The sequence below is a fragment of the Paramisgurnus dabryanus genome, chromosome 21 (genome assembly GCF_030506205.2).
Source record: "Paramisgurnus dabryanus chromosome 21, PD_genome_1.1, whole genome shotgun sequence".
NCBI classification, from domain to species: Eukaryota; Metazoa; Chordata; class Actinopteri; order Cypriniformes; family Cobitidae; genus Paramisgurnus; species Paramisgurnus dabryanus.
Window position 1 is genome coordinate 6,793,589 of NC_133357.1, and position 27,171 is coordinate 6,820,759.

General features: G+C 37.6%; 1 protein-coding gene and 1 long non-coding RNA gene across 2 annotated transcripts; both read left to right on the top strand.

The window, feature by feature from the left end:
• The first annotated feature begins 369 nt into the window (after positions 1-369).
• LOC135750281 (uncharacterized) lies at positions 370-7,334 on the top strand. Its single transcript, XR_012335650.1, has 4 exons — positions 370-1,575; positions 1,897-1,973; positions 3,288-3,433; positions 6,926-7,334. It is a non-coding gene; the product is annotated as an uncharacterized lncRNA (long non-coding RNA).
• A 4,068-nt stretch (positions 7,335-11,402) lies between these two features.
• On the top strand, positions 11,403-19,989 carry LOC135750308 (interferon-induced very large GTPase 1-like). Its single transcript, XM_073813053.1, has 5 exons — positions 11,403-11,478; positions 11,816-12,460; positions 13,034-14,027; positions 14,223-14,732; positions 15,360-19,989. The coding sequence occupies exons 1-5, from the start codon at positions 11,403-11,405 to the stop codon at positions 19,987-19,989; spliced, it is 6,855 nt and encodes a 2,284-aa protein (XP_073669154.1).
• Positions 19,990-27,171: the final 7,182 nt, after the last annotated feature.

Consider the following 27,171-nt stretch of genomic DNA (forward strand, 5'->3'; position numbering starts at 1 on the left):
TTTAAACGAGCAAAACGCCCCCCACTGACGGTTATGTGACGAACCGTCACATTTGACTCCCGTCATAACCGTCATCACCAATTCTGAAACCGGCACACCCCTAGCCAAAACGTCAACTGCAAAGCTCCGGAAAAGACCGAACGCGCTATCAATCCTTCCCATGCGGTTTGGACTTCGCCATTGGGCCAAACGGATGGATGGGGGATATAATTTTCACCCCCTTACAGTAGCTGTGCCTAGTTCTACGTTGAAAACACGAAGAGTTGCTGCTAGTCTGAATGCAACTTTAGTTGTGAGAGTGATGACTGATTGATTCTGGCATATAATGCATCAGAGTAAGCAACCCAAAGAAAATGAAAGAGTGAATAACCAAATCCCTGAAGGTAGGGATGGACTTCAATTTACGTAGTTGTTCAATCAACCAAAAAGATATCCTCTTTGTTTTTTTTTGTTTTTTTTTTATTTCAGCTGAAGGAAATTATTATCTACTCATTGTTTAATACACTGTAACGAATTGCTGTAAAAATTACAGCATTATTTTACAGCAGCGGGCTGTTTTTCTAATAATACAGAAAATTTCTGTAAACTGCAGTGCATTGTGGGGCCGCGTGGCGGTTTAACCCAATATACAGAGTATTGCTGTAAATTTCAAATTTTCAGAATGCATTGTGGGATCTTCAACGGTCGAGATTCGTGAAGCGCCAAGGAGTGATTCACAGCTGAGGTAAGTTACTCATGTATTAGTTTTTAATATTTGGTAAGTGCAGTAGTATATGAAAGTATCCAACAGTTATATTAGTGGTTCATTTTGGAAACGCCCATGTTGTCGCATCCGTTCCCCGTTCGCGGGGGCGAATGATACGTACGCGGGTTTTGAAAAGCACAGTCGCGGTAGTATTTCACACATACCACGACGCTAAATATAGCTGCTACGGACGAAAACTGGCTTTCTACTTTAAGTTACATTCCGTGTCAAAAATTAGGATTTACAGGAACTCCTTCGTCGGCGGGACGCGAATGAGACGCGGGGTTTTAGTCGCGCGGTCGTTGTAGTATTTCACACATATACCGCCTTAACTGGGTTCCTACGTTAAGAATTACATGCTTCAGTGAGAAAGTTGAGGAACAAAGTCGTCCGCGGGACACGAATGAGACGTGCAATGGGCTTCATCTGCATCGCGGTTTTGGTAGGATTTCACACATTTCCCTGCACAATAGCAGCTATGAACCAAAAACTCTGGGATTAAATATTTCAGTGACCTTTAGGATTTACGCGGATTTCGTGTTGATCAGCACAATTGATGTTTTTGGTGTTTGTGGTATGGTTTAAATTTGCACCCATCTGTTAACACATGCGATTGAACGAAAACGCGTTCCTAAACAGTTACATAAACACACACAATGCGCTTTAACCCGGTAACGTTAGCTTTAAATTACTTCAGGATAATTACGTTTGATTAATAATGTTTTTTCCTTATTTCATAATCCTTTTATATATACACATGTGTACAGTACAGTGCTTAATTTGTAAATATCTTTACAGTGGGGTGAGCAATTGGACAGGCAGGTGGAGAGGTAAGAGCAAATCCTAATATACATTTAAAGTTATATTCTATTTACAGAGAGTTGTTTATTTGTGTTTCCGTCTGGGGATTTCTTTAATCTGACATCCCTAGGGACTTACATTTGAATATAATTAATATATTTTAAGGTATACACTGTGTAATTTGCTTATTGTTTGTTTGTAATGCCTCTTGTTAACTTATTTGGCTTAAAATAAAGAGGTATTACCCTAACATTAAAATATGGTTTAAATGTAAAAAGATAAATAGTAAAGATAAAGTATAGATAAAGAGTACAGTTAAAAATAACTGTTGTTACATGTATTTGTTTTAGGAGACACTAGATGCATTCATCCCAGCTTCCTGTCTGACTTTGGCACTCTGTTCACAGCATATCATCTTCATTCAAAGGTACAGTAGCTATTAAATCTTCAGCACATTACATATGTCACCCTGTCTATGAAATTCATTCTAAAGTCTTATAATTATGATATTTGGAGCATCAAATTTTGATTTCATTTTACATTGATTTCAATCTTTCACACAAACTTAGTCAATATTAAAGGAATACTTAATTTTCTTTAAAAAATCCAGATAATTTACTCACCTCTATGTCATCCAAAACGTTGAGTACTTTCTTTGTTCAGTCGAGAAAAACTTTTTCGAGGAAAACATTCCAGGATTTTTCTCATTTGAATACTTTATTGGACCCCAACACTTAACAGTTTTAGTGCAGTTTAAAATTGCAGTTTCAAAGGGCTCTAAATGATCCCAAACGAGGCATAAGGGTCTTATCTAGCAAAACGATTGTCATTTTTGGCAAGAAAAATAAAAAAGGTGCACTTTTAAACCACAACTCCACGTCTTCCACCGGCCGTGTGACGCACCAGCGCAACCTTGCGTAATTGCGTAAGCACATCGAAAGGTACACAATTTGCGTAACATTTTAAACAATAAACTGACACAAAGACATTAATTGGTATCATTCCACATACAACAACGTTGGAACAGTCCTCTTTCTCCACACTTGTAAACACTGGGGCGGTAGTTTCTCATATGTCATCTGTGACTTTTTGACGTCATAACGCATTACGTGAGGTCACGCTGGCACGCCACACGGCTCTCTGCGTGTAGAAATGACAATCATTTCACTAGATAAGACCCTTATGCTTCGTTTGGAATCGTTTAGAGACATTTTAAACTGCAATTTTAAACTGCATTAAAACTGTAAAGTGTTGGGGTCCAATAAAGTCCATTAAAATGAAAAATATCCTGGAATGTTTTTTTCTCAAAAACTTAATTTTTTCTTGACTGAACAAAGAAAGACATCAACGTTTTGGATGACATGGGGGTGAGTAAATTATCTCGATTTTTTTTTTTTTTTAAGAAAATAGAGTAATCCTTTGAATATATCAAGATTATATTTTCACAGAATGTTCTTTACATTATGTAGGATGATTTTATAAACTGTAATTCACATTTAGCTTTAGCTGGGTTGTCAAACGTTAATCACATTTAGTAGATATGATATATCTGAACTTGAATTATATGTTAGATCTAAATTAGGTTAGTAAATTAGTGGGGCATTTAAAACGTTGTGGGAGTTGGGTCCTAAGGACTGGAGTTTAGAAACAATGCTTTAACATATTGACTCATTTTAAAAACAATTACATGCCTCAAAAACTGAAACCAATCCGAATTATATTTATTTTCTGACTCTTTAAGCGCTCTGTATCTGGAGAGAGGAACAAAGAAGTCAGGAGGAAAAGTAAACATCAGGCCCAATGGTACAGAAGAAACAGGTTGCAGTGAACCTACATGTTGCTACTCTTCTTTGCAAAGTGATGAATTTGCAGTGGAGTTTCTACAATGTAAGAAGTACATACACATACAAAGATCTCTTTTTTTCTTTTATTATTCTCTATCTGTAGCTATCATCCCTCAATCTGTATCTGACTGTATTTAATCTATCATCACTCTATGGGGCTGTTTACACTTGGTATTAAGATATGTTTTTATCGATCGAATCACAAGTAGACGAGAGAGACACATCACGTTTACACCTGGTATTTAAATTCTTCTCTTTTGTCCACTTTTGAGCGCTTCTGTCATCTATACTTTGAGGGGGTGGTCTGTGAGACTGTGGGCGAGTCTCTCTGTTAAACACGAGCGGGAGTAATGAGAAGTTTATATGGACGTGAACTAATATTATGTCGGAGTCCGCTGCTTGTGTTGTAAGTAAACATGCTGCACAGTGTTTTGTACATGAATATGTCACAGGTCGGAGCGGACCACAGGGGTCGTGAGTCACGCCCCTTTCTAGTTTCCACCTCGAGGAGGTCTCAAGAGTACCCCAATGACCAGACACACAAAGAGCGTAAGTATAATTAAAACAAAACTTTATTTAAATTACTTAAAATTATGGGGGAGGGGAAAGGGGAAAGCTAAAATCCAACTAGCAGGCACAGTTCCGAGTCTCCTGGACTCTATCGCAAGCAAATCTCCGGTGGGTCCTCCTTTTGCTTATCTCCTGGTTTTTGCGACGACAAACAGCTTATTCATGGAGTTTCTTTGTTCTGCTTCAGCGGCCCGATCCGGGGCACTCTTCTCTTCATGGGTACAAGGAGAGACAGAGGGTGAGTATTTGGAGGCTGGTGTATTGATACCTGCACTTATACGTGCCCAACTCCGAGTCGGTCCCGTAGGTGTGTCCCTACTCGCCCTATGGCCGGATGAGCAGTGCTTCTGCTGCCGGGCTCGGCCCCGCCCGTCGGTTGGAAAGGTGAGAAGTGGCTGCTGTGATCGTCCGCAGTTCCCTTGGATGGTGGCACAGGTAAGTACTGCCGAAGGGAGGTAACTCAATCTGTGATGGAAACACTGGTAAGTCAACACTTCATCGATGACTGGGGCTTTGGGTTTGATTTGGGTAATGTACGACTCAAACTGCAGCTCGTAGCTTTAAGCAGAAGGCAAGTATTTTTTTACAGGGGAGTGGAGCTTCACGGTTACTTCGGGTAACTTACAACTCACTCCACTGACTCTTAGCGTTAGGCAGAAGGTTAGTAATTTGCATATGACTGGGGCTTTACAGTTACTTCAGGTAACATACAACTCGATCTGCTGGCTCTTAGCTTTAGGCAGAAAGGTAAGTAATTTCCAGGCGACTGGGGCTTTACAGTTACTTCAGGTATCGTGCAACTCGATCTGCCGGCTCTTAGCTTTAGGCAGAAAGGTAAGTAATTTACAGGTGACTGGGGCTTTAGTTTTTCTCCTCTAAGACTTCTCAACAACAGGCGGGTGCTCCACCTATGTAATTCTTTCTTGGCGGTGGACTTTTGGCAAGTAGATGGCGAAACAGTAAGTAAATGGAGCTTACAGACCTTAAACAGCGAGAGCGTCTTGGCACTGGCCTATGTTGAGGCTCCAATGGACAACGGTTGAGCTGGGAACTGCTGTGCTGAGCCGAACGCTTCCCTCTCCTCTACTCCAGCAGACGGCACAGAGATCTAGACAGGGGCTTCACAACAGGTAATGTTATCCACACAGCTAACCTTCCTCTTTCAGCAGCCAAGCCTCCTCCTTGCATATATATATGCTTTCCACTTTTCTCACACCGGTCTTTCTTACTTGGTTAGTTCACCACCGCCTCCGCAGGGACAGGAAGATCCAGGATGTCGATGCAGGGCGTCAACGTAGGGTATCCATGCAGGAAGTCGCGGATGGCATATAAATAAGATGTCACCTCACCAGCCTTGACGTCCACTTAGTTCACCACGACTCGTCCAGCCTTGAGGTGGTTACTGACAGCACAAACACAGCATAACACTGCAAGGTTTCAAGTGTACACACTCACGGCAAGGACAAGGACTCACCCACTGCACCACACACACTCTAAGCGAAATAGGGTCACAACCACGGCTGACTAGGACTCGTCCTGAGGTTCGTTGGCCGCTGATTGCAGTGGAGGGTCGAACTGTGACCGCCGCGACCCCTTGCGTCTTCCTGTACTTGTGATCCCTGGCTCACCCACAACTCCTTTCCACAGTGGGGCCTCTCACCTGTATGCTAAAACTCACAACACTCTCTGGATGGTTTACTCTCCAATATGATGTAATTTACAAATGTTCAGAGGTACTCACAAACGGTGATAACAGTCTTCCTTTGTCTCCTTCCAGATGTCGGATACTCTTCACACCATCGGTTATCAATCGCTGGCGGTCTCCCTCGGGCGGCACTACCGGTAAGTATTCCTATTGCTGTTACTCAGAGTATGTTATTGTTTTGCATGTGTTGTTTCACAGATCGTCATTTAAATGTGATATACTCAGCCCAATCACCAGTGTCCTTAACTCCGTCTTCACCCAGTCAATAGTATCCGCCGCCTTCACAACGCTGACTTCACCCAGACACTAAACTCCTCTCACCAGATCGGCTAGAATAAACTGCACCGTTTGCCACTTCTGAGGCTCTTTATATACTCCTCCTCTTCTCCCCATTGTCCAATCAATAATCGCCACACTCACTTAACACACCTGTGCCTCAGGAAGCCTGATTTTCCTCGGGGAATTTCCCGGAAGTGCCGGTGTTTGTGTTTTACGGTCCGGGCGGAACCAATTTCCGCCAACTTTAGCTCCGCCCTAAAAAGTCACTCTGTGACAAATATATTAGAGCTTTTTCTAGTGTAGTGTTCTCTAGTCTAGTAATGTAAATTTACATGTGATTAAATGTGTTCAAATGTCTCCGCCCATTTATCTAATCTAAGGTACTGAACACAATATTTTACATCTTTTCTGACATCTGGCGCGAACACACGATGTACAGTGCTATTTTTAGCCTTTCATTGATAAAACTAAAGTGGCTGATCTCCGCGTAGTTTCATTTTGCAAGCGTGTGAAAGTTGTGCAATCTTATTTCGTCAATTGCGCTGAAATATCAGAGAAAGATCTAACATGTACAAAACACTGTGCAGTATGTTTACTTACAACACAAGCAGCTGACTCTGACATAATATTAGTTCACGTCCATATAAACTCATCATTACTCCCACTCGTGTTTAACAGAGAGACTCGCCCACAGTCTCACAGACCACCCCCTCAAAGTATGCAGGACAGAAGCGGTCAAAAGTGAACAAAAGATACGAATTTAAATACCAGGTCTAAACGTGATGTGTCTCTCTCGTCCACTTTTGATCCGATCGACAAAAACACCTCTTAATAAGTGTAAACAGCCCCTGACATCGCTCTGTTTCTGACTGTATCTATAATCCCTCTATCTGTATCTGACTGTATTTGTTATGCATCTGTCTTTAACTGTATAATTACGTTTTGTAATATCTAATATATTGTCCTTCTACTTTTGCTTAGCCGCCTTTCGCAACCTGTGATGGAACACAGTCTGGAGCCGAATTGTTCTCCTTGACCAGAAGTTTATTGGAATCGCTTGGGATCATTTTGGACATACTGGACTGTTCCTGCAGTGGTGACAATTAATCTGTTTTTTATGTAACAATTATACAACTTCATTTCATTTCGTCATCCACGAAAATTATTTGTGAGTCCTATTGGATTTGATTCCTATCAACAGTGAAGGTAAAGACCCATTGTTCCACACTCTTTTATAGCATTATCAAGCTATGCCATTGTTGTTGTCATCGTTGTTTAGTAACCTCTAGCTAAATATATTTAATATTGTGCCTTTAAAGTTATGCAGTTTTTTAGATATTCCTCTTTCTGTGTGAAGGGCAACACAATGTACATGTTTCAATTACTTTAAAAATATTTAATTTCATGTCCATTAAAAAAAACATTCAAAAAATATGTTTTGACATTTTCCATGCAAATGTAAAAGTTATATATTAAATTTAAATAAATTTTGAACTGTTTTTAAAGCTTGTGTTATTTTTTAATTTTGTGAAATAATAGGTGAATTAAGTTATGTACAACATGTTATGCAGTTACATAAAGTGTAAAGTTTGCCTTAAATGTATTTCAGTGGCCAGTTTTAATCATTAGAATACTATACTGCATTTACATACTAAATTATAAGTAATTTACTGTAAAAAAATACAGCATTAGTTTAAAAATACAGTTTTTTACACTAATCAAAATGCAGGCAAAGTCTGTAAATTAAATTACAGCATTTTTGTAAAAAATACAGTTTTTTACAGTAATCAGAAAATACAGGGAAAGTCTGTAAATTAAAATTACAGTGACACTACTGTAAAAATTACAGTAACAAGCTGTAAAGTAAAATAATGCTAAACAATGTAGATTATTAACAAAGGAAAAGCAAAATAAACAGTATATAATAGATGTAAAATAATTAAAACAATGTTTGAACTATAGTGCAATAATACAAGTGTCGTGGAGACACTGTGTGTGAAGACGATCTCTCTTTTTTGGGTCTGTCCATCTGTTAATGAGGATTTGTTGTCTGGCCATTGTCCAACAGGTTTTCTGTTTTTTACCTGTTTTTTTCACATCTCTGTTATAATGTACAGTACTCTTTCTAGGGCCAGATATCATTACATGTGCTGTTGTGTTTGGGTTTTCCCGCATAGTCAAATTATTAGATGTAATATTTGTTAAAATGTAATAGTTTAAGATAATTAGTTTACTGTATCGTATTGGTTTAGAGAACATTGGTATGTACAGAATGTAATATTGTCTGAAATACTGTATATATAGTCAGGAGTGCCATTTACAATTTTGGTCTCTATGAAAAAATTTGACGCTGGGCTTCCTACCGCACCCATTTTACAACAAACATACAAGCCAACTTAGCTGTCCAAAGTCTTTGTTTGCAATTTGATAATACTGACCTATTACTTTTGCTATTGCTTTTGACCACCAGGTATCAGTGTTTAGTCAGAGACCATGGCTGTTGCTAGCAGATGATTTATTGTGCAAATGTAAATTTAATAAAAAAATACAGAACAGTAATCAAATATTTAGAGAAAATTCAACAAAGATTAACCATTATATAATCTGTATGAACCTCAACTCAAAAACCTTTAGGTTCATACATGCAGATAATTGTGACAAAAAGTACAAAATACAAAAAGTATTTTGTTTGTGATTTTCTGTTTTCTACATAAAATAATACTGTACATAATATAAAGAACATACTGTGTAAATATAACTTTGATATATTTAATATTGGCTGAGTAAAATCATGTCTGAAGTCATGGCATGAACATTTTAAAGAGATAGAAGTTAAAAAGTAATGCAATGTATCTCCACAAAAAGATATTACAACTTTCCATTAATTCAGTACAGTAAATGAGAATCATGTATCATCAGTTTGTGGTCTCCCAGTTCTTTACAATAGGGTTTCCCAAACTGGGGTTTGCGAACCTCTTGTGGTTCATGAGTGAGTTACAGGGGGTTCATGAGTTGATAAAAAATAATCAATTACAATTAAATTATATTGTAAATAAATAACTTTTAAATAAAATATCTAAATAAAACATTAACAAAAATATACATTTTATTTGGTTAATCTGCATATCATGTGACTGTTACACATCACTAGATTATCAGCAAACTGAGAACATTGAGCAAAATGGATAGATTCGTTTCATGTACCAGTTAAAGAAAATTCCCAGATAAAGGTCCAGGAAGATTTAAAATACTACTGATAAAAAACTTTACAACAGATGAAAAATAAATGTTTTTGAAGTTAAACAAGCAAATGCAGTTTAAATATTCACTTGGGGGGGGGGGTACTTCAAGTAAATAATTAAGGTCAAGGGGGTTCGGCTGATAAAAGCTTGAAAACCCCTGCTTTACAACATGCACAGTTTAACATTATGTGAGTAATTTACAACAAAACAGAGGATTAACATAAATGTTCTCATCTCTGTGCCGACTTGTTTCCTGCCATTTAATTTTTTGCTTGTACAAAAATATTTTTGTACAAAATACGGGACCTAGAGATACTAATGTAACAAATTTTACATTAGTATCAGTTTCTAACATCCCTGTAACTTCTGAACTAACTAATAGATTTACTGACAGTATGTAAAAGTGCAGTGTGTTTGCAGTTATAAGTGGATTACTGATGAATATGGGAAAAATTATTGTTTGTTTGTTTGTTTTCCAAAACACATAAAAGCATTGGTGGCTTATAGCAGATGTGTTTTATTTTAGACGCAGTCCCTAGAAGAAGGCGAAGTCCATCTGGTGAACGCCCTAACAGTAAGTCTAATAAATGCTGTGTTGTAAAATAATAAACCTTTTTGAATCAGTAAAAGTGTGTGATCACCTGCGTTGGGAGTTATATACTTTTCTTGCCGTTCATTCTCAGCCCTATGTGTCTTTCTCTATAGCGTCTTTGAGCAAAAGGGATTTCACTTCCTGCTCTAAAATGTAGCCAAACCTTATCGTGTGTAGCATACATTGCTTCAACCAGTCAGCTTACACGCATGTGCTCTTGTAAATTAATGTTTCTCTGGCTACCAGTCAGGAGCTTCTGCAGTGAGACGCAATAGGTGTGTTCGACATCGGCTGTGGCTGGATGTAACCAATCGGCGAGATTAGCCGCGTGCAGGTGCGGAGGAGCTGAAAACGGAGACGCACCGACGTTTCTCAATATGCGTTCTTGTCTGTACTTGTGTTCTTGTGGACTTGTGAAACGTCATCAGTCGCGGCCCAAGTACTGTTCCAATTCAAAGTTCGCATCAAGCCCAAGTTCACATAAAATCCCCGGATGTGTTCTTGATCAGCTCATTTTATCGAGGATGCATCAGAGGAGACTTGTGTGGACTTATGACAGCGAAGTTTCCCAGAATGCATTTCGCGTCAGGAGTTCGTTCTTCCGAGTCTGAACTTGCAAGTTCGACTTGTGTCCTTCGTAGTTCGAACTTGCAAGTTCAGACTCGGAAGAACGAACTCCTCACCATTTTGGGAGAATTATGACGTAGTGAGACTCAGTTTCTAAAATGTCACGGGCCCACCTGTAGGCCCAATTTGATTTTACATATTTATAACACTAAACCCCTACTCTAAACCTAAAAAATCTTAATAAACTATATATCACTGGAAAGCTCTCAGAATGTAGTTTTCATATTTTAAGGTCATCTGATGATAGAAATAATGTAGTGACAGTTTTTAGTTACATGACCCCACCCCCCATAGGAATGCATATTAATTTTATATATTCATAATTCTAATATCATATTATAAATCTTCAAAAATGTTGACAAACTATATATCATTGGAAAGCTCCAAGACTGTAGTTTTCATATTTCAAAACATTTTAGCAGCAATAATAATGCAGTGACAGTTATTTATTAATTTGCAGCAAGAGTATGCAGCAAACCGTTGACACCTAGTGGCCTTTGTTGGTAAAACGACAAAAAAAGTCACACAAACCTTTTGTGATTTTACCTTGAAAATTGAATCACAACAACTTGAGACTTATGGCTTCATTTTTGCATTATTTCTTTTTTGAAATATTTACATTTTTATAGTTTTATTTATAAAATTAATATGTTATGGAATTATTTTTATTTATTAAAAGAAATTTAAACTGCTATAACATTTTTTCTGTTTAATATCAGTGAAAAACCTTAAATTGTCTTCTTTAAAACAAGACCAAGATCAGGCTTCTAGACAAAAAAATGCCAGAGTTATATTAATTTAAAGGTGCACATCAAATTCCCCCCACACACTTAAAAGGGGTGGGTGACAGCAAAGGGGTTAATGTAAAGCTGCTTTGAAAAAATTACTTATTGTGAAAAGCGCTATATAAATAAAATTGAATTGAATTGAATAGACCGGTTGGGGCGAGGCTCGAACCGCAAGTCACGGGCAACAGGTCGGGACAGGAGAAGCCGACATGCGGGCTCCCGAATCCCTCCCGGCAGTAAAGATTTTGCACACCACCTCAAAGAAGAGCAGTGGGAGGTTTTACAGTAAACACATGCAGCCCTCTTAAAAGCGTCTGTGACTTTTCTGTTGCTTTTACACTCAGTTAAGCTATTCAAACACGCATTCACACACACAGATAGCCGACTGAGGCAATAAAGCTAGTGAGGGCATCTTGAGTGAGGTCGCCTTTTACAGTATACTTCCTGGCTCCCAGTATACTTCCTGGCTCTCTCCACCATTGGTTGAATTAGATACACATTGGTGTTCCCATTGCATCACCTAACCCTAACCCTTAAAAGGGAACTAAAATTGGCATAGGTGTATATTTTTGTGTTACCTTTCTCTGTATTCCAGCAAACAGATGTTATCTTTTTGTTTCAGTGTCAGAGATAATCAACGCTTTGCCAAAGCTGAATGTTGTTCTGTGTGGAAATGACAGCAGATTAAAATCTTCAGTTTCAAGCCTGATCCTGAATCAGAGTGAGAGAAGATCAGAGCCAGAAGATGAAGAGATAAGAAGCTCAGATTGTGTGAGGTTAAATGGTAAAGTGTGTGGACATCTGATGACTCTGGTGAAGCTACCAGCTCTGTTTAACCCTCAACTCTCAGATGAAGAAATAATGCGTCAGGCTCTCAGCTGTGTGTCTCTCTGTGATCCTGGAGTTCATGTGTTTCTCTTCATTATTGATGATGGTCCACTGACTGATGAAGATAAAGCAGAAACAGAGAAGATTCAGAGAATATTCAGCTCAAGAATCAACAAACACACCATGATCCTCATAATCCAGAAATCAGAGAACAGAACAGCAGAACTAAATGAAGAAATGAAGTCTGTAGTTGAGAGTTTTGGAGGAAGACATGACTTTATCTGTCTTAACACACAAGTGTTCATGTTGATGGAGAAACTGATGCAGATGATGGAAGAAAACAACAGAAGCTTTTACTCCACAGAAACATTTTGGGATGCACAGCTGGAGAAACTTCTTAAATTTGAAGAGATGAAGAAGAAACGGATTCCGACACAGGGTAATTAACAGAAAATGTTTACATCACACACAGTAGATGGCTGAACACATACAGTACAGTAGATTTCTGATGTAAATATGGATGTTCAGTTATGTTTTGCTATGTGTAAAGTACTTTTATGTTGAAATCTTGATTAAGTTTAATTTGTGCTTCACTCATTATTGTAATTCTTACTCAGATTAAAATTGAATCAGGACATTTTCTATGAAAATGTACTGTTTCACAACATTCTTGTAACATAAAGCAAAACCTTGAGATGGAGACCATTGGGGACTCTTATTAGCATTAAAAGTCAATATAGCGCCAACATAAGATTTAAACAGTATTAGGAAAGTAATTTAAAATAGAACAACTAGATAGAATAAAATGAATGATAAAATAAATTAAAGTTATTATTGAGTTATTGAATTAATAAAATAATGTAATAGGTGAAATAGGACACAAGTGTATGTTTCTACTCAGATCTTTCAAGTAGAACTCATTTGCAATCACTTTGTATTGTGTTAACATTTCCTACAACACCTTAACAACATCAAGTTATGTTTATATCTAATGCCATTTTCTCTTTTGAAGATGTTAGAGATGGTTCAGATGATGTGAGGATTGTCCTGCTGGGAAAAACTGGAGCTGGGAAAAGTGCAACAGGAAACACAATCTTAGGGAGAAATACATTTAAATCAGTCACATCACAAGGGTCCATTACTAAAGAGTGTCAGAGAGAAACAGCTGAAGTTAACGGCAGACGCATCACTGTGATTGATACTCCAGGACTGTTTGATACTGAACTGAGTCATGAAGAGATTCAAAGAGAAATGACCGAATGTATCTCAATGACACTGCCAGGACCTCATGTGTTTATTATTGTACTGAGTTTAGCTCAACGCTTCACAAAAGAGGAGGAAGAATCAGTGAAGATCATTCAAGAGACTTTTGGTGAAAACTCTTTAATGTACACCATGATACTCTTCACCAGAGAAGAGGAGCTTGAAGATAAAACCATTGAAGAGTACTTGGGAAACTCAAAATCTGCCTTAATGAACATCACTGAACAGTGTGGAAACAGATATCATGTGTTTAATAATAAAAATAGAGATCACACACAAGTTTCTGTCCTGCTGGAGAAAATAGACGACATGGTGACAGCAAATGGAGGGAGTTACTACTCATCTAAAATATTCAGAGAGATGGAGCAAGAAAAACAAGAACAACAAATAAAGATACTGATGGAGAAAATTGAACAACTGAGCAGAGAGAAAGATGAGGAGATAAAGACAATGAAGAAGATGATAGAGGAAGAAAAACACAATCATGAGCAAGAGAGACAGAAAAGAGAAGAAGAATTTATAGAGAGAGAAGAAAGATATAAAAAAGAAATGAAGGAGCAAGAAAAACAGCTGCGAGACGAGATGAGAAGAGAACGAGAGACATTAAAAAATGAAATGAAGGAAACAAAGAAAGAAAACAAAGATCTCCAGATCAAATATACGACAAAAGTAGACAAACTGATGAATACAATAGAGACTGAACGACAGAATCATGAAAGAGAGAGAAAGAGAAGAGAAGATGAGTTTAGAGAGACAGAAGAAAGATATAAAAGAGAAATGATGGAGCAAAAGAGACAGATGGAAGATGAGATGAGAAGAGAAAGAGAGACATTAAAAAATGAAATTGAGGAAATAAAGAAAGAAAACAAAGATCTCCAGATAATATATGACAAACAACTCATGAATACAAGAGAGAATGAACGACTGAATCATGAGAGAGAGATACAGAGAAAAGATGAGTTTAAAGAGAAAGAAGAAAAATATGAAAGAGAAATGAAAGAGCAAAAGAGACAGATGGAAGATGAGAAGAAAATAGAACAAGAAAGATATGAGAGAGAGAAACAAGATGAAAGATTGAGAAAAGAAGAAGAAGATAAGAAAAGAAAAGAGAAAGAACAAATGATGTTGGACCAGTATGAGAAAATTAAAAAAGAGAAAGAGAGAACAGAAAGAGAAAGAGAAGACCTTCAGTTAAAACACAACACAGAGATAGAGAGAATGAAGAAGATGATGGAGGAAGAAAGTCTTAATCAACATAGAGAGAAGAAAAACAATGAAGAAAAATACAGAGAAAAGATGAAAGAAATCGAGATGACAAAAAAACAAGAACAACAGCAACTAAAGAGAAAACTTGAGGAAACACAGAAACAGATGCAAGATGATGAAAGAAAGAGGGAGGAAGAGAAACAAAACTGGAGAGAAAAACAGAAGATCCTTGAAAAAATGATCCAGAATGAGAAACATCTGAGAGAAGAAGCAAGAAAGATTTATGAAGATAAAATTCATCTGATTGAACAAAAGTGTGAAGATAAACTCATGAGAGTAAAAACAGAGGAGTATGAAGAAGACAGAAGAAGAGAAATAGAGAGAATTAAAATCTGCTGCTCTCAAACAGACTCAAGTCATCTGGTAAGTCATCAATAAAAATCATCATAAGTCAGGTTTATATTGTAGATCATATTCTGAGATATTCAGTGTTTTAGGGATGTCTCTAATATAAACTGTGAATGATCTGCTGTTTAAACAACACACTGTTTTCTTTCACTATTTATCGTGTTTATTATTTATGCTTTCATTCATCTTTCTGCTTCCTCAGTTTCTCCTCAATGATGAAACTTCAATTTTAACAGCGAAGTTAATTTCTTTATAATTAGTTTTTACTGAAGTTTTACTTATTTGCTCTTTAAAAAAAAATGTTTTTTCTAACTTTATTGTGTATTTGAATATCTGCCAAGTTGGCACTGCCAACACAAAACAAATATAATAATATATTAATAATATAATTTGTTTAATATATTGTTTAAGATATATTCATGTATCTATTTACAGATAATTGAACCAAAGATCAGCAAACAGCTTGATAAACTCTTCAGTAAATTAAATTTAACAAACAGACATCAAGATAAACTGAGAACAGAAGATTTTCTTAAAATCACAGAATCTTCACTTCAGTCTCAAGAGCCACAGAGAGAAACTGAACTTGTAAACTCATTCCTACTAAAACTGTTGAACATGAACTACAGAGCAAGAGAAACTCACATAAAACACAGAGAAGATCAACAAACACCTGCAAACTACGACCCTGAAGTTGACTTTAATATTCATGTGATGGATGTTCAGATGGCTGTGTTTCATTGTGCTGATAGTTTCCTAAAGCAGCTGATGGTCACTAAACTCTCACAGTGTCAGTTTGCTCTTCCTCTGCTTGTTCCTCATCCATTCACACAACAGATTGAGTTTCCTCTCTGGACATTCAGACAAATCAACAAGAGCTGGATGATGAGAAATAATGACAATGAGATCATCAGTGAAGTCCAGCCTGTGTACAAAGCAGAAACTCCAATGGTGTCGTTCTTCAGGTTTGGCTCTTTGTCTTCATCAAAGTCTCAGCTGATAAACAGTTTGATCAATGAGAAACACAACACGTTCTTCCACAGAAACTGCTCAGGAAGCAGCAGAACCAGACTACTGATGGATGGCGTGGTGGAGATCGCCTGGTACTGTCCCTCTGAAAAAAACACAGATCAATTTACTGACTGTGTTGCCTTCTGTGATCTTCATGGTGATGCAGGAGACAATGAGAAACAATATGAGATTTTAACCAGTATGTCTTCAGTTAATGTCCTCTTCTTATCTGATTTTGGACAGAAGAACCAGTATAAGGGTTTGGTGAAGTCACTCTTCAGATCTCCTCAGCCTCTTATTTGTCTCCTCACAGACAATAACTGTGATAAAACTAAACTGACAGATGGAAAATTCATCTTTGGTCTTTTGAACAAAAATCAATCTGATCTATCTACTGAGATAAGAGAGACAATCAGATTGAGTCTGAAACAGCACAAGAAGACTTTTAAACTGGAAGATGTGGCTGAACACACAGGAATTCAAGTAGATGAGAATAATGAAGAGTGTCAGAGAGGAAAAGATGTGGCGCTTCAGATGATGAGATCACTGAATGATGAAGATCCATCAAAAGTTAAAGAAACAAATCTGCCCTGTCAGGGGAAACTGTGGCACGACTGGTGTAAAATAAACAAAGAGCTTCGTCATCTAAGAGGAGAAAATCTGGAAGAAGATAAAAGCACCAAACTGAAACTAATGAAGGAAATAAGAGAAAAACAAATGTCACAAGGATCAACAGAGTTTATGAGGATATTTTTTGAAGCACTGAGATCACTGAAAACCAATGAGAAGAAGTATTTTCTGACATGGATGATAAATCTGTTGGATGAGGGCACTTCTAAAAATCTTTGTGAACTTCATAAGGAGTTTGATATGATATGGAATGAAGTTTCTGCTTTGAAACAAAAGCCAGATAAACAAGACCAACTGCAGATTAAACAAACAGAGCTCGAGAAAATATCAGAACAAATCAATAAAACAACCTTTGGCTTGGAACACTTTGTTAGAGAGCTCGGTCAGATCTATGAATCATGGTCATCTATGAAGAAAAACTATTTCTCTGATCTCCCGAGTCTTGCAGCAGAGATGATGATCTCTGGATTTCCACTGGAGTTGATGGATGGAGATGCTGCTCATGTTCCTCTCATCTGGGTTAAAGCTGTTTTAGATCAACTCATCCAGAAACTGGGAGATCAGAGAGTTTTTGTGCTGTCAGTTTTAGGGATTCAGAGCTCTGGTAAATCTACTTTACTCAATGCTATGTTTGGTCTTCAGTTTTCTGTCAGTGCTGGTCGATGCACCAGAGGAGCTTTCATGCAGCTGATCAGAGTATCAGAGGAGATGAAACAACAGATGAAGTTTGATTATATTCTGGTTGTTGATACTGAGGGTCTTCGTGCACCAGAACTGGAAGGTGGAAGGTCCTCAAGAAATCATGATAATGAATTGGCCACATTTGTTGTTGGTCTTGGAAATCTGACATTGATCAACATCATGGGAGAAAACCCATCTGAGATGCAGGAAATTCTCCAGATTGTTGTCCAGGCCTTCATGAGGATGAAGAAAGTCCATCTGAATCCCAGCTGTATGTTTGTACATCAGAATGTTTCAGACGTCACAGCTGGAGATAAAAACATGGTGGGAAGAAGACGACTGCAGGAGACACTGGATGAGATGACAAAACTCGCTGCTAAAGAAGAAGTCAGTGATGCAGGATATTTCAATGATGTCATTGCATTTGATGTTCAGAAAGATGTGAAATATTTTGCTCAGCTGTGGGAGGGAAGTCCACCAATGGCGCCACCAAACCCAACCTACTGTAAGAATGTTCTGGATCTGAAAAAATCTATTTTAACACATGCTTCAAAATCAAATGGCATAATGCTGTCACACCTAAGAGGACGTATTGAAGATCTCTGGGAGGCTTTGCTGAATGAACAGTTTGTGTTCAGTTTCAGAAATTCCCTGGAAATCACAACTTACAGGAGAATAGAGACAGAATACAGCAAGTGGAGCTGGAGCCTTCGAAGTGCAATGCTGGACATTGAAAACAAACTACACAACAGAATAGAAAATGAAGCAGTTCATGAAGTTGAGGATTCTGATCTTCAAAACAAACTTCATGTAAAAAGTGAAGAAGTGAAAAAGACAATGTCAGATTTCTTTGAGAAAGACAGAGATACTGAAGTACTGAATCAGTGGAAAACTTCATTTAAAATAAAAATCAAAGAGCTTCAGGAAAACATTGTGATGGAGACAAAGAAGAAATTAAATCAGGTTCTTCAGCAGCGAGACATGAAGAAAAAGATTGATGCTCAGAGGACACAACATGAAAACCATCTTTTTGAAAAGAGCAAAGAACTTGCCATGAAACTAAAAGACAAAGCAAATAATGAAAATATCATGAAAAAAGAGTTTGATTCATTTTGGAAAGAGCAGATGGAAAAAATCATCAGAAGCACTCCTACAGTTAAAAACATCAATATTTTAAAAGATGTGACAGATCTCCTCAGAAACATCTATCCAAGTATCCCTATAAACTATGAGAACATTAATATGTTCCATGTGCTAAGCTATTCAGTTTATGTGAAGTTAAAGAAATCAAATTGGAAAACGGCATCCATCAAACATGTCTGCAAAGAAGCTAAAGAGATGTTGGGCTTTGGCTTTGTTTTATCTCCAGAGGATGAAGTTCAGATAAGAAGATTAATCAATGAAATTGCTGATGACACAGATCAAATGATTCAGTCATATAACATTGCAAAGATGGGCTACAACATCAGCTGCATTCAACAACTCATGGATTACATAAAGACAAAAATAACTGATCATGAAGGAAAGCCAAAAGTGAAATATGCGTTCAAGAGAGAATTCTTCAGGGATTTGATAGTTTGTATTTGTCAGAGAGCAAACAAGACATTTACTGATCAACACAGATTATTCACTGAAGCAAATAATCCTGTTCTGTATTTTAAAAGAAAGAAAGAAGAGTACTACAGGATTTTCCAGAAATACTGTAAAGGTGCAACATCAGCTGCCATTACTGCTAAATGTATTTGTAATAAACTTAAAGAGACCATTGAGCAGAATGTCTACAAGAAAACAGCCAGAGATTTAGCAGATGAAATGAAGACAAACTGTGAATCACTGAATGGAAACAGATCAAAACTGGAGAAACACATCCTGACAATGTTGGCTAGAACAGATAATTTTCAAGCATACATGAACTACATTGAGAATCCCAGAGATCACTTTAAAGATTTCATCAGAGGTGAAGTCAGTCAGTACATCACTGAAAGATTTCATGATAGTGTTCAACCTAAGATGGAGAAAAACATTACACAGCTGGAGCAGAAGATCATAAACGCAGCACAAGAGTCCACCAAACACATTAAAGAGATCAATGGAGATGTTCATTCATGGTTGACTCATTTCACACATCTGCTCTCTGATGTTCTGGTTTTCTCTGTAAGTGACCTCACTGGAGTGAATTTTACTGATGTTGAAACCACTGTCTTGGAAGATGTTATAATAAAAGAGATTCCTTCTGTAATGTCTGACATCAGCAGTAGATTTACTGAAGAAACATTTCCATTGAAGCTGAACAACAGAGACAGACCAGATGAGATTCTGATTAATCATTTCTGTCGGTGCTGTTGGGTTCAATGTCCTTTCTGTGCTGCCATTTGCACCAACACCATAGAAGACCATGATGGAGATCACAGTGTCCCTTTCCATCGTAATATTGGACTGAATGGGTGGCATTATAAAGGAACAACAAACCTAGCTATCAACATCTGCACATCAGCAGTAGCCAGTGATCGATCATTTTATCCAGACCCAAACTCAGATGTTTTGTGCCTGTGGAAGGAATACAGAAAAGGAGGTCCTAAATATGCTAAGTGGAGCATCACCCCTGATCTCTCTGAGCTGCCCTACTGGAAATGGTTTGTGTGCAAATTTCAGAAGAATCTGGAAGAGTACTACAAGAAAACCTATGAGGGGAGCGGAAAGATTCCAGATGAATGGAGAAAATACTCTGATGTGGATGCTATTGAGAGTTTGGATAAATACATTTCATGAAACACACAAAGACTCTTGATTTGGATCTTGATTTGAAATAAGTTAATGTGAAATGTACAAAATTAAATATAGCCACAAAACAATTAGTATAGAAGCAGTTCACAGAACAGAACGAAAGGTGCAAAAATAAGATGTAGGCTACTGTAAAAGGATGTTAAATAAATATTTCAGAGTTTGCTACAGAAAGTGCCTCATGTGGTCGTTTAGTAGCAGGGGTGTGTCTAGGGGTGGTGTGGGATGGCACCGGCCCCAGGGCTGTTTCTAGGCATAGACAGACTAGGTGGTCGCCTAGGGCGCTACCAGCTGTAGGGGTGACAAAGACCACATATACATTTTGACTCCTGCCTCACTGAATTAAGTGAAAAATGAGTACTGCAATAAAATTAAAGATAAACTTTGAATGTCGCGTGTTTAACACAGAATTTACAGCAAAATGTTTTAGCAGCATCAGACAGAAGTGGTATGTGTTATTTGCCCAAATGTATTGTTTTTTAAGACCACAACCGGCTTTCATACTGGTTTTTACCATATTTTTTATGATAATTGATATGTAATTATGATCAAGCAATATACTTGTGATGATTTACCCTTAAGAAAATTAAGCATGATTAAACTACTGTGTAGTAAACATAGTTTTATTTGTAGAAACCACAAATTTACTATGATCTCACAATAATAACAATGGTATTTTTTGTAGTAAAACTACAGTAATACAAATGGTAATTAATCTGCTAAATCATGGTTACTACCAAAATAAAGCCATGGTTAATTTTCCGTATGATTTAAATATGGCTCACAACGAGAGTTGCGTCCTACTATGCTAAATATTACTTTGATTGTTATGTTTACTTTAGAACTGTAAATATGATATGCATAAGAGGAGTGGTAGTTTTTTTTTAAAATATGAAACTGTGTTTTTAAAAGCAGGGTAAAGAAGAAATGTTCATGTCTAACTTTATTAAAGTATTACTTGAGTGTTGATTTGTAATAAATAAAGCTAAATTCGTCTTGACTCTTCAAATGTATTTCAAAAGCCTACCTCAGTGGTTCTCAATTATGACATTTTATAAAATACATTAATTTATCATGAATTCTGTGTAATTAAACCTAAAAAAAATAAGGCTACTAACCAAAAGCACTACTTTGTATAATTTAATGTTTTTATTAGAATGTTAAAGGGATACTACACCGATTTAGCATTCAGCTTTGTATCTGTAGAAACCCGGCAGTATTTCTGAATGACCATGTTTCCCTCCATCATTTCCCCCTGAGAGGAGCGATATCTGCATTTTGGTTCTGCAAAAAAGTCCTCCGATGATGCAAAAATCGTCATATTACATCATCGGAGGACTTTTTTGCAGAACCAAAATGCAGATATCTCTCCTCTCAGGGGGAAATGAGGGAGGGAAACATGGTCATTCAGTAATACTGCCGGGTTTCTACAGATACAAAGCTGAATGCTAAATCGGTGAAGTATCCCTTTAAGTTTTAGAACGGTTTTTTGTCATAAATTTTCATTAGCGGGGCCGCAAAGGTATGCACCGTACACAAGGGTGGCCGTACGCTGAAAAAGTTTGAGAACCACTGGCCTACCTGATGTGGCCCTTCAGTCAAAAATATTTGCCTGCCCCTGGTCCAACGGATAGCCCACCCTGGGCATGACCACCCTAAAATGTGAAAAAATTTGTTCAGTAAAAAGCACACAGAATTATTTTTCTCTTTACAAGACAATGAAAAAAATGCAAAAAATTGTATTCACCTGTTTTGTTGAATTTAATGCATTTGAGAATTGAGTGCATAGGTGTCATTTACACTGGGGACGCTGGGGACATGTCCCCACCACTTTTTGAAATGGCTGATTTTGTCCCCACCACTTTTTTAAAGCATTTGGTTAAAATGTTCTGAAAAATCAAGCAATACCTGTGCGACATACACTGCAAAAATGACTTTCCTACTTTTTCTACTTTTGTCTTGTTTTCAGTAGAAATATCTAAAAATTCTTAAATTAAGATGCTTTCTCTTGATGTGCAAAATGACCTAAGAAAATAAGTCTAGTTTTTAGACCAAACATACAATTTAAGTGAATTTGTGATTAAAACAAGCAAAAATATCTGCCAATGGGGTGAGAAAAAAATCTTAAAATAAGATTAGTTTTTTCTTAAAAACTTAATTTAAGCAAAATTATCTCACCCCATTGGCAGACAATTCGGCTTGTTTTGCACTTCAAAAAAAGGATTTTTAAGAAAAAAAATTCTTAGTATTCTTAGTATCTTAAATTAAGATACTTTTTCTTGATGAGCAAAATGACCCAAGAAAATAAGTCTAGTTTTAGACCAAAAATATGAAATTTACGTGATTTTGTGCATAAAACAAGCCAAAAAAAATCTGCCAATGGGTTAAGCAAAAAATCTTGAACCTTTTTCTAAAAAAACACTAAATTCAAGAAAAATTCAAACCCATTGGCAGATTTTATTTTGGCTTGTTTTATGCACAAAATCACTTAAATTTCAAATTCACTTAAATTGTATGTTTGGTCTAAAAACTAGACTTATTTTCTTAGGTCATTTTGCACATCAAGAGAAAGCATCTTAATTTAAGAATTTTTAGATATTTCTACTGAAAAAGTAGGAAAGTCATTTTTGCAGTGCACACTGCAAAAAATGATTTTCAAGAAAAAAAAATTCTTAGTATTTTTGTCTTGCTTTCAGTAAAAATATCTAAAAAATTATTAAATTAAGATAAATTAAGTCTAGTTTTTAGACCAAAAATATCAAATTTAAGTGATTTTGAGCATAAAACAAGCAAAAAAATCTGCCAATGGGGTAAGCAAATTTTTCCTGAATCTAGTGTTTAATAAAAATTTCAAGATTATTTTGCTTACTCCATTGGCAGATTTTTTTGCTTGTTTAATGCACAAAATCACTTAAATTTAATATTTTTAGTCTAAAAACTAGACTTATTTTCTTGGGTAGTTTTGCTCATTAAGAAACTACATCTTGATTAAAAAAATTTTAGATATTTTTACTGAAAACAAGACAAAAATACTAATTTTTTTTCTTGAAAATCATTTTCTGCAGTGTATGTCTGGTTTTGTGGTCCAGGGTCACATAAGTTGCGTTGTGTGCTTATGGTGTGTTTTTGCCCATTTTTATGCATCATTATTCAATATTTTTCCCGTCCTGCTGTAATGTTTTTTCATCTGATCTTTTGTCCCCACCACTTTTCAACACAAACTGACGCCCCTGATTGAGTGTTAGATGATCCCATGATTTGTGTTCTTATTGCATGTACAATTGTATGATCTTGTTTGGAGGGGATACTAATAGGGGTTTCGCCTATTGTCAAAATGTCTAGAAACGGCCCTGGCAGCCCTGCTAAAAAAACAATAGACACCATCACAGAAATTCTATTGGTCTTAATGGGAATTTTATTGGTTGTATTGGAAACTATAATGGTCTCTATGGGTCTCTATTGGTCTGGTATGTGCTGGGTTCTATTGGTGGGGCCATTAAATCCTAATGGAATATGTCCCAAAACACACTACAAAAAGGAATTTTATAGTGGTTTTAATGGTAAAAGCTATTGGTATTTTAATGGAGACCATTAGGAATTTCTGTAATGGTTTTATTGTTTTTTTCTGCCTTGTGCCCCCTCCCAAACACCACAGACTGATCAGAGGAGTAGCATATCTCTGCGGTGCTCTGCTTGAACACACCTACTTGCCGTTTCTCAATCTGAAGGCTGCAGCCTCTGGAGGTCACATTTGTAGGCTGCATAGTCTTATTTCAGACTATTAACAATTATTAAGTTGACTATTATTCTTAGTTAATCGTAAATTGTTGTAATATACTTATAACTTACGAATGTAATGTTTAGTTAACTTAAATAAACCAGGCTTGATGTATGCAGCCTGCTTATGAGGCCTATCATGGAGTCTGCAGCCTTTGGATTGAGAAACGGCCATTTGGTGGTGCTGATGACGACGATCTGATATGTTAAAGATGCACATATTAAATTATTAGAAATGTTCTAATAATTAGAAAGTCACATTTAGATATGCATTGTGCCTAGCTGCCTGCATCCCAAATGGCGCACTTCATGTAGACTTGCGGACGATGTCCCACTCCCTTTATCTAAAGTGATGTTCTCATTGGTGTCCCCTTTTAGGCCATGATGTGCACTTTTCCTGAGCTTCCAGTGAACTTCACAGCAGCCAAATCAGCGTTACGAAAGTGCAGACTTGTAGGAAGACCTTGGGTGTTATGTGGGACAGGGCCAAAATGTTGAGTTTATAGAGGGTATGCACGTGACGTCACCTTCGGCAAAAGTGCCTGCGGTTACGCCCACTGAGTGGCAACAGGCAGAGCGGCGGCATTTGTGTACAGTATGAAAACAGCAAAAACACGGGGGAAATGCGTCTAAATGTGAAACAGCTGTTGTGCGATAGACTGTACTAACAGATTTAACAAGATTTCGGAGCTATCGTTTTACAAACTGCCAAAAAACACCGAAAGGAGAAGTAAATTGATCGTTCATGCTAATGTCCACAGACCACAAGTGGGTTGCTAAGTTGCTAGGGTCACTATCAAGGAGAGGTTTTACTTTCTACCTAAAAGTATTTTTTCAAGAATTTGTATTTTATCTGTTTTTCTTTGGAAAACATACATTCCAAAGCATATCATCATCTATTACATTTCATAAATACAAGTTTTTATTTTACATTTAATATTAACGTACTTTTACTCAAGTAAAATGACACAATTGTAATGTAATTAGGTATTAAATAAATTTTAATGTGCAATATTAAAGAATACACAGTATGATTCTATGCTTTAGAATGTAGTAAAATTTTCCCAAGACAAACACCCTAATAAAGCACAGTTGCTTGGAAAATGTAACTAAGTATTGTCCACTTCTGCTATCAAGTCCAACTAAATTCAATTTAAGATGATATAAGTCAGTTTTACTGCCATTTATAAGTCAGTTTTACTGGCATTTTTGCAGCAGTCGCTATGAAAACCAGCCATTTTGTTGAATGTTTGCCACTCAACAGGGCGAGTTCCACCGTGGTCACGTGGAAAAGTGACATCAATGCATACCCTCTTTTGCCTGGACCATAATGGTGGACCGTTGACGTATCACATCAATGGACGGGAGGACATCAAGGTAGTGATGGAAGAAAAGAAGCTTTTCGAAGCTTCGAATCAATTGAACCAATTGCTTCGAAAATTTATTCAGTTTTTCGAAGCAGTTCAAAACGGCACGCATGCTGGCGACCCCTGCTGGTCAAAATAGTGTAAATGCAGATATGTCCAAACATTTTTTACAAAATAATAGCAAGATTTTTATATATGTTTAAAAAGTATTTAACTTAATTCTTCTTCTTGTTCGTCCATCAAAGTTGATGATGACCATGGCACATTTGTCATTATGTTAGGTTTTGATGAGTGCGCAGATGGCTGAAGAGGCCAATTCGGGCCTGGAATTCCCTATGGCACACTGGACAGGTCAGGGAGGATGTTGAGCTTTGTGGTGCAGCCATATATACTTTCTTGGTAGATTTGCGCTGCTGCCTCTTCAAGATAGCACAGGAGCTTCTCCTACTCTCACAGAGAACTGCAACGTCCTGGACTTTTCTTCTCTAGGCAGGTCGATCCTGTGCTAGGGATTCCCAGCTTTTCAGGTCTAGTCCAAAGCTCTTCAAGGAAGCTTTAAGGGTGTCCTTGTAGCGCTTTTTAGGTCCACCTTGTGCTCGCTTGCCATTTTTCAACTCACCAAAGAAGACTTGTTTTGGAAGTCTCACGTAGGGCATTCTGGTGACGTGGCCAGTCCATCTAAGCTGTTCCTTCGCAAGCATGGTGTAAATGCTGGGGATATTTGCCTTGCTGAGGACTTCCGTGTCAGGGATTTTATCCTGCCACTTGATCCTCAGCAGTTTCCTCAGACAGCTCAAGTGGAATTGGCTCAGTTTTTTGGCATGACGCTGGTAGACTGTCCAAGTTTCACACCCATACAGGAGAGTTGGTAAGACAACAGCCCGATAGACCTTGAGTTTTGTCTCCTGCTTGATGCCAGTCCTTTCCCATACCGAGTCACGTAGACGTCCAAAGGCAGCGCTGGCCTTGACAGTCCTGATGCTAACTTCATCATCTATGTGCACAGCACGAGACAGTGTACTACCAAGGTATATAAACTTTTCAACAGCTGAAAGCTTTTGCCCATTCACAAGGATGGTTGGCTCAGTGTAGGGTTTCCCAGGAGCGGATTGGTATAGGACTTTCGTCTTCTTTGTGCTGATTGTCAAGCCGAAGTTGTTGCAAGCTGAGGAGAGGTGTTCCATACTGTCCTGTAGATCTTTATTTGAGCCAGCAGCCAAAGCACAGTCATCAGCAAACAGAAGTTCTCGAACAGTGACTTCCTCCACTCTAGTTTTGGCTTGCAACCTCCGCAGATTGAAAAGCCCACCGTCAAAACGGTAGATGAATTTGATCCCAGTGTTGTAATTCTGGAATGAGTCTTGCAGCATGGCAGAAAACACCATGCTGAACAGCGTTGACGCTAAGACGCAGCCTTGCTTCACCCCGTTTGTGATTGGGAACGGATCAGAATGTTCTTGCTGCTCTCTGATACTGGCCATCATGCCCTCATGGAGATTACTCACAATGCCAATAAACTTATCTGGACAACCATACTTGGCCATGATTTTCCATAGGTCCTCCCGGCTGACTGTGTCGAATGCTTTTGTTAGATCAACGAAGGCCATATATAGATCAACATTTTGTTCTTGGCATTTTTCCTGTAACTGCCGAGCAATAAACACCATGTCAGTGGTTCCTCTGTCTTTTCTGAAACCACACTGACTCTCGGGTAGCAGATCCTGGTCTAGATGAACAATTACGCGGTTCAGAAGAACTCTCGCCAAGATTTTGCCAGCGACTGATAGTATGGAGTCCTGCCGATTGCCTTTCCATTTATATAGATTGATTATAGTAGTGTCCTTGAACTCCTTGGGAACTGCTTCTAGCTTCCACATGGTCTGGAAGAGCTTGGTCAGTTTCTCGACTAAACGGGGCCCTCCAGCCTTGTAGATTTCTGCTGGAATGGCATCGGACCCAGGAGCTTTGCCTGATGAGAGAAGTGTTATGGCTTCACAGGTTTCCTCAGTGGTTGGTAGAACCGCCA

Coding starts and splice junctions, on each gene's coding strand:
- LOC135750308 (XM_073813053.1), top strand. CDS start 11,403: ATGCGGGCTCCCGAATCCCTCCCGGCAGTAAAGATTTTGCACACCACC. Junction 12,461..13,033: donor GAAACGGATTCCGACACAGG/GTAATTAACAGA, acceptor TCTCTTTTGAAG/ATGTTAGAGATGGTTCAGAT. Junction 14,028..14,222: donor AGAAAGAGAAGAGAAGATGA/GTTTAGAGAGAC, acceptor GAATCATGAGAG/AGAGATACAGAGAAAAGATG.